Genomic DNA, 8,802 nt, shown 5'->3' with positions numbered 1-8,802 from the left:
AACGTTGGTTTAGACACCAACGTGAGTTTAGACATCAACGTTAGTTTTGACATCAACGTGGTTTAGACATCAACGTTAGTTTAGACATAAACGTTAGTTTAGACATCAACGTTGGTTTATACATCAACGTTAGTTTAGACATCAATGTTGGTTTAGACATCAACATTAGTTTAGACATCAACGTTGGTTTAGACATCAACGTTGGTTTAGACACCAACGTGAGTTTAGGCATCAACGTTAGTTTTGACATCAACGTTGGTTTATACATCAACGTTATTTTAGACATCCAAGGAACTTTAGATAGCAACGAAAGTTTAGACATCAACGTGAGTTTAGACATCAACGTAAGTTTATGCACCAACTAACAACAGCAATATGGTAAAATAGCTGCAAAAACTTTAGTTTAGACAACAACAAACTTAGTTTAGACAACACAATCAGTCTTCTCTTTTCGCGTTCCATAACCTGACATGTAAGTGTCCGAATTAAAGCTAATTATATCACCAAGTTCAACTTAAAAACGCTAATTCAGTCAAAGAGTCTCTTCTGAGGACTGGTGGTGGTATGAAACAAATGCGGCTTGGATGGTTGTGTGTTAGAAACGACGCGAGTCTTGAACCTCGCTATAATATGCAAAGAATATTACACATAGATAAACGAGTAAAGAACGAGCGCTGAGTATATTTCGTAAGTTACTACAATCAGCAACAGTAAAGACAAAACATCGGCATTAAGCACTCAATAATAAGTAGAAAAACAAAATGGTTACCGAAATAGAGTCCTAAAACGATACTACGTACAAAAGTGTATAAAAGACAAATACAAAACAGATACAAATACGACCACAATGGTCGGAGCCAGGGCTACTACCGAACCGAACGATTCAGAACGGGAGCGAAGACTGATTCATTAATCCCAGGGTCTGATTCAGCTGAGCTGGTGAGCAGACGTCATGTGACCTGTAATACTTACGTCACTGTCCACATGGAAAGCAAATTTGGCAAAAAACAGTGACATGTAGCCTAGAGAAATAGAGGGCGACAGATATGTTGACCAACGGCATCGCAATATATATATATACATATATATATATATATATATATATATATATATATATATATATATATATATATATATATATATTATATATATATATGTGTGTGTGTATATATATATTTATATATATATATATATATATATATATATATATATATATATATATATATATATATATATATATAAATATATATATATATATAAATTCATAAACATTAGAAAATAATTACATAGGCTATGTAATAATGAACAGATTCACAATATGCCGATTGTTGATATATAAACCATGAAACACAATTAGAGATGCATGAGATACCGGAGTTATGCCTGCTCATTGTCAGAATAAAAAACATTCATATAGCCAACGGTGCACTCAGTTCTATACAAAATCACATATATAAAGTGCGACCGTGCAATCTAATTAGAGTTTACATTTAGTTTGATACATGTCCTTAATTACAGTGTTTCTTACTCGTCAGTTAAATTAATTAAAGTTATAGTCATTTTTTTTCCTTTCAATTTGGCGAAACTTTACCCATGCAGCCAAATTGGTTTTACAGTGATTATATGAATCTAATGTTGGTTCACGTGTAATTTGTACAACAACTTTATCTAGAGTGTGTTGCGTATATCAGTATTGAGTAACATTAAACAACATATTCATATATTTAATAGGGAACATGAAATCAGCATGAACGAGAATCCTATGCGCGCACATGATATAATCAGGATTAGGCCACTAAATCAATATTTACTGTGGGAAACATTCTTCTGCATAACGCCCAACCAACAAAGCCCACCTCACCCCCTCTCTCCACACAAACACAAATACACATATTTCACGCAATGTACGTTTTTGTACCCTCCTCCCAACTCCCACACAAATGCCCGCAGTTGATCGCATGGTCCCCTCCGATACCTTTTTTACTACATTGTTTCCTGGACAAATACTATCCGTTTATTCCTCTCACAAATCGATACAATTTATTGATCAGACATTCACATAGTCAAAACACAAATTATGAGTAAGTGAATAAAACCAATTGTTTTTTTGTTTTTTCAATACCGGTATGCATGCCTTCATAATGTATTGAATAAATTATTAGCCCTCATATATAATTCGCAGAAATATGTTAGCGTCATCTACCCTCACACATGCACAACTGCTTTCTATATTACACATGTGATGTAGGCTACTATATATATATAACCTATTATAACGGTATAATTAATAATAAGGATATACATACATACATACACTGACAATGCGGAACGTTACACAGTCGACTGCGTGTGTAGTCATCTTTGCATTCATTCTAAAGCACTTGATTATACAACAGAGATATAACCAAAGCTCGTTGAGCGATGAAAGAAATCCACGCGTGACTCATAACGGATAACGGATCGGGGGATATCAGTCATTAAAACAAGCGAACCTCGCAAAAGGCGTGTGTGTATATTTCAAGTAGCGGCATAATTATCTGCAGAAAATGGCTGAGGCGGAGATAGAGACGAAAACTTACGGGATGAAGATGGCTTGTTGTCAACCATTCGTCTGCTTACCTATTATTTGGGCTTCCATTTCGGGTTTAGGTAACAAATTTTAATTTACTTTTCGGCAGTGCTTTTACTTATATTGTTCAGTACAATAGCTAAACTATAAAACCATAATAAGATAGATATTAGGTCAATTGTTGCAGTATCATGCATGCAGGATTCATTATATAGTCTTTATTATTTTAATACAAAATGTCAAACCCGCATACCCGGGGTTCTCTGTCGGTAAAATGACATTAAGCAGGAACTTGGAACTGAGAGTTATGGAGTATCACGGTTTTGATGCACGAGTGGAGACCCTATATATAGCCAGGATAAAGTATATATTTCAAGAAGAATTTGGAAGATAGATCGCACAGGCCTTTGTCTAGTAAAATATCATTACGTGGAATCGTGTAAGCAAGTGAGCTTTTATCTTTGTAACAAAATGTAAAATGGATATGAAGCATCCTTGCGAAAGACATTAATCAAGCAATTATCCATTTTGTCTTTCTTTCTCGAGGTTTTATTATGTTTCTGTTTTGAACTATACATCCCAATCTGCTTCATTGTTTTTATACGTTCCACCCGCGTGATGTAAAGCATATAGGCCGCGGTATGTCTCATGATTGGTGTTATGGGTTTATCAACTCTATATTTGTACATTGCGTAATTGGTGTTGAAGTTTACATTTGAACTTTGGACCGCATTAAAAAAACAGTGAATTTATCGCCAGCTGGACACTATGCAAGGAAACGATATGCAATTGAGTTTAGGTTTATAAACGTTAATAAAAGAATGTTTTCGAAATGACCAAAATCGATTTTAATATCGCTAGAATGGTACATTGGGACGCGATGTGGTGTTTGCAAGTGATTTACAGCAAGGTATGACATGCCGTGTCATAGAAATGGTGAATATTCTAAGTTTATTGTGGATAACAAGGTTCACAAATTGTTACTCGATTTCTGGCCGTCTCCTGTGAATTGGCCACGAAGTGAATATAGGCTCTGAACTCTGATACCCGAAGATTGGTGGTTAACAGATCTTGGTTTATCAAGAGAGCAATCACCTATACTCGGGGGGGGGGGGGGAGGTGATGCGGATTTTATCCTCCTCCCCACCCTATAATAAAATGAAGGGGGCTCAGCCCACCCTTGCATCACTACCAACACACAGAATATTATAACAACAACAAAATCCACGCTCCACACATTGACCAAAATTTTAATAAGGGCAGAGGACTCCCCTCCCCTGGACGACGTAACAACTTAGACCTTTTCCCCTTAGTTCATAAATCAGGTGGTTGCTCTCCTGGGCTATAACCTCGGGCCTGCAGGGTAAATAAAGGCCGCCCGCGATCAATATGGGGGCCCGGAGAAGGATGCGATTAAAACAAATGTCGTCTCATGTTCATATAATTTTTTGGGTATATTTTAATTCCTTATTTTCAATCTGTTTTGCTTTTCTTTTTTGCCAGGTTTATCAACAGTTGGAGTGTATGACTTGCTCAAAGCAGATGGACACTTTTTCACAGGAATTTTCCTCTTGTAAGCATGCATGAAGCGGTTCTTTCATTCGTTTCCATAGCAACAACAATTACTTACTTGTTAATTATCAGTAAACGTTAACACTTTTTAATTAGTGAAGGAGAATGACTGTGGTTGGTATATAGGGGAAGGTGATGAATAGTGAAAGAGAGAATGGGGGGGGGGGGTGGGGGTGGAAGTGTGGTTATGTGAGTAGATCTAAATAGGTTTTATGATAATGATTGTTTCATGCCAAACGTTTTCCCTTCATACGGCTTCCTATACCCAACAATATCAAAATAGATGCTCAAAAAATGTACTGAAGAACCTAATTTATCCAACGTATTTATTAAATGAAAAGAATCCATTAAATAAAAGTTACATTTTGAGATTTTTATCTAACGGCGGAATTGTAATTTATGCATGTGGCGATGCATTGCAAATACCGGGTTACATTATGCATTAGTATATCAAAAGCTAAACATCTTCAGGAAAGCGAATCATACTGTGAACGCAATCTTATCCGTTATTTATTCTTTGTACAGATCTGTTGGTGTGATAGTGCTTCTTCTAGAATCTATATCAGTCTTGGCGCTCACTTGTTGCAGGTAAACTGTTTTATATTATAGTTTTTCTTCATTCGAATTTAGTCATTAAAAATAGAGTATTTTGGGGTTCTCGCAGATCCTAAACCAGTTGCAAACGGAGTTGAAAGGTAACCGATATTATCCCCAAATATCATACTAAAAATAAAACTGGTCACCGATCTTCTATACTGTAACAGCAGTAGTTGCACTGACAACCTATTAGCAGCCCCCCTCGAACCATCCCTCCACCCCTGTCCCACTCAGGGTGCTTGAGACATTTATACTCATCTTATGGGAACAATTCGCGACGTCTGAATGAAATTTGGGTCAGAGGGATCAGAACCTCCTGGAAAGTACCATACCAAATGGCCAGTACTTTCATCCTGCTAAAAATTTGGGACTAGTTGCTAATTATTTCAGAAATATCCGTAATGAATTACAACTTTCTAAAACATAATTTCATCAGCTGCACAAATCTACTGTTCGCTCATTGTACAACTGTACTTATATTTACTTATAAATATTTATGAATTTTAATGTGTTTTATGATTATTAAATAATTCAGAGACCAACTCCATTATAATGTATCTACCTCATAGTGATGACGTTATAAGGTAGGCCTGCTTTGACATTTTCTTGGGGCTATATGTCGATATATCAATAGCCCCAAGTTCTTGATTCACATTTCTTGTAGATTTATTTTCATTTCTATCCATTTTCAGAAAGATAACTTGTTGCCACAAATATACCAAAGTTGTTGGTTGGTTTGACACATGGAAGCGCGGATTGGTTTATGCCATCGTTGGTGCTATCTGTTTCTTGGCTATCTTGCGAACAAAGTACAGTATCGTTTGCGGTACGTATATGTACAGACAGACTCATTTCACAATAAAAGTTTAGATTTGTCTTAAATTTGTCAATTTTCGGAATATTTATCAATTATATTTGTACCGCTTTCGTGCTTGATATCGTCAATTTCACCAATTATTTGACTAGTTATCATTCAATGTCAAACAGTTGCCGATGTAATTAAATATACACATTATTGCATACGCCGGATTTCTATAGGTTCAACGGGAAGGGGATATAGCGTGGCTAATATCCGTTTGTTTAAAGTTCGCGACTACACACCCACTCATATAAGTGAGGCGTGGATTAGAGGAATAGACTTATGTTATAGTCCTTTACACAGATTTTAATCTTTAGCGATAACTTTTAACATGTTATAAGGAGAAATGCTCTCAGAAAGACTATACATGGCAATCCATTCACAGACCTTTCTGTTCCAGCAACCATGACTGAGTTGATATATTCGTCCAACCAATCGTTTTAAAGAGCGGATTGCCCGATACTCTATGTTGATAATTTTGGAAAATGTTTGTAAACATTTTATTTAGCCATAGATTTACATGATTAAAAGTATTTTACTTTGGCAGTACCATAGGAGTAGAATTTGATAAAGTTTATCATATTTACCAGTAAGTGACTTGTAATTTACAATGGGTTGCTTTTTTTCATGGATATAAGTTGGGGTGTGTTAGATCATCATGGGTGGGGGAGGGTTTGGGAGGGGGTGGGAGGGGTGGGGAGGGGGTGGGGGAGTTGTGAAACATGCTCCAATCATATATCCGAATCTTCCTTTTACAGGGATATCTATGATCTTGGCTGGTAGTCTCTACATACTCAAAGCCTGTAAAGTGAGAAGCGTCAAAAGGAGTGCGGAGACTGATCGTAAGGCACTTACACAGGACTTTCACGATGGACAGAAGCTGGACGTCTGATGAATTGTGATTGGTCGAGATGTACGCATGCGCGTCATCATCTAGTAAATTCCATGGAGATCAACACAAGGAATGAATTCAGAACAATATGAATATGTCGAACGGAAGTAAATAAAGACACGAAGACAATTCCTATATTTAGACCGTTACATCAAAACAAGACAAAATTGTTCAATATTGTTCGATAATGTAACCACTTTACAGAATCATTTTATAATCTATCTAAATCAATCCATGAGGTACGAGGTTATGGCCTTTAGTCCATCTGTGTGTCCATATAGGATATAGAGATTTTATGTTACGTATGCACGTGCATTGCTATATTGACATTTCGTGCCCAGGATCCATCTTCTATCTACATTTGATATCCAAATTTACATGTCGTCATCGATGAATTATGTGATATCTATATTGATGTAATTCTCAGCCGTTAGCTAAGTAAGATCTATGTGAAGTGTGTTTATTCTTTTATATTTGGTTACCATACACTGTGCAGGGTACACTACCATACGTCATGATCACATGCATGACACATCATGACCACATGCATAGCACGTAACGATCACATGCATGGCACATCACGATCACGCGCATAGCACGTTTAAGCTCCATGCATAGCCACCGTCCTGATGAATAAGGGGACATGATAGCTTGATGATAATAATACATGAACACATTGCTGATAGGAATCAATATTGAGAATGGGGATTCGATTTGACAGTACTGGGTTCGCTCTCGATTTCTGTTTTGAATGATTGATTGATTTATTTCATATTTTTTGCGCTTTCCTGAGTGATTTTTCATAACCAAAAACATATATGACGTGATATATACCTGTGTAAAAGTAAGTTGGCCTGACGTTCCGATCCTAGCAGGATCTTCTTCAAAGGCTAAATGACAATTAACAGCAACAGAAGGTACAAAAACACGCACAGAATACAGAACACGGTGAACACAAAGAGATAGTTGTAAGGGGATTAGTAGACAAGGGATTATGGAGAGAAGAAAGAAAGATTATTGTGATATATACCTTTTAGAATTGAATATATAGGAACATTTGAAGGGCATTAAATTTGAAGTTAAGAAGAGTTAGCTATGTGCTACTGCTAATTATGAAGTAATCAGCGTAACATATGCATTCATGTATACCATGTTAGATCTGCATAGATATGAAGCTTCCTTTGCAAAGTTATTCCATGCATTTATAAAATATTTTGTCGTCATCTTGTGAAAAAAATGGTCAATTATCAGTTGCAATATTTTGCCAAGTATTAGTATCGTTATGCTGTACAAGTCGAGTAAGACAGTTGTAAATAAGATTTATCGTTTTGTTATGTATAGTAGGAGTTTGGTCGTATAGTTTGTTATATGTGACTTTTTTCAATTGATCGGAAAATTAAAATTTCTTATCGAAAAGTTCGTGTATTATATTTTTTGCGTAAATGGCTGTATCATTGTATTTATTCTTAGTAATATTATAATTTTTAGTTCTTCTGTCACGGATAATAATGTAGTCTCCCAGGAAATAGTTGTTATATATTTGCCCTATTCAAAGTGGGCCTTATAGATTAGGTAAAAGTAAAGAAAAGAAATTCGGAATCATCTTTATCTGACATGACAGAGACACATGTGATAAACAGCCCCATAAACAGATAATATGTTGCTCTCTCTAGAACAGAGGCGTATCCAAGATTATAAGAAGGAGGGTGTGAGACCCTGATTATAGTAATGGTCTACTCCTATATGTAACACACAAACAAGTTAATATAGACTGGAAATGGTATACTTTTCTGGGCATATTTAGTCTAGAAATTATGTATATAATTCGGTGTACAGTTTGTGTATAATAATTTCAAGTTATTTCATTGTGACGTGTGGTTGAAGGGGGAGGGGGGGGGGTGTGGTGGGAGAGTTGTAACATCCCACATCCCCCTGGATCAGCACTTGATGAAGATATCATGTTGTAAAGTTTTGTCAGGTGGCTATAGCATTTAGTCCATGTGTGATGTCATAGTGGCAATAATTAAATGTGTTAAATGCCATTGCCAATGCAATGCCAATAGTTACATAGTTAAAAGTGCTATAGTTACCATAGTTAAATCGTTTCGTTTCATGCCCTTTCTTTTCATATCAAAATTATCAAAATAAAAATCTTACAAATTTCATTACTGAATCAGTTGCAAATCCCACCTCAACTAAAGAAAATATCAGCAATGTATGAAGAAAACCTGGATCAAAATGGCTGTGTATATCCTTTATTAGATTTACTGAAGTCTCTAGTCCAGCATTAACCCCCCCCCCCACCTCCACCCA

At 36.0% G+C, this 8,802-nt stretch overlaps 1 protein-coding gene across 1 annotated transcript; it reads left to right on the top strand.

Annotated features, from left to right (window-relative positions):
* Window positions 1-2,421: 2,421 nt before the first annotated feature.
* Window positions 2,422-7,982, top strand: LOC139971662 (uncharacterized). The gene is made up of 5 exons (XM_071978326.1): window positions 2,422-2,649; window positions 4,073-4,142; window positions 4,667-4,729; window positions 5,431-5,564; window positions 6,356-7,982. The coding sequence occupies exons 1-5, from the start codon at window positions 2,547-2,549 to the stop codon at window positions 6,487-6,489; spliced, it is 504 nt and encodes a 167-aa protein (XP_071834427.1). The 5' UTR covers window positions 2,422-2,546; the 3' UTR covers window positions 6,490-7,982.
* Window positions 7,983-8,802: the final 820 nt, after the last annotated feature.

Source organism: Apostichopus japonicus, chromosome 8, assembly GCF_037975245.1.
Source record: "Apostichopus japonicus isolate 1M-3 chromosome 8, ASM3797524v1, whole genome shotgun sequence".
Classification (NCBI taxonomy): Eukaryota; Metazoa; Echinodermata; class Holothuroidea; order Aspidochirotida; family Stichopodidae; genus Apostichopus; species Apostichopus japonicus.
The sequence above is the reverse complement of the archived record's forward strand: the minus strand, read 5'-3'. Positions and strand labels throughout refer to the sequence as shown.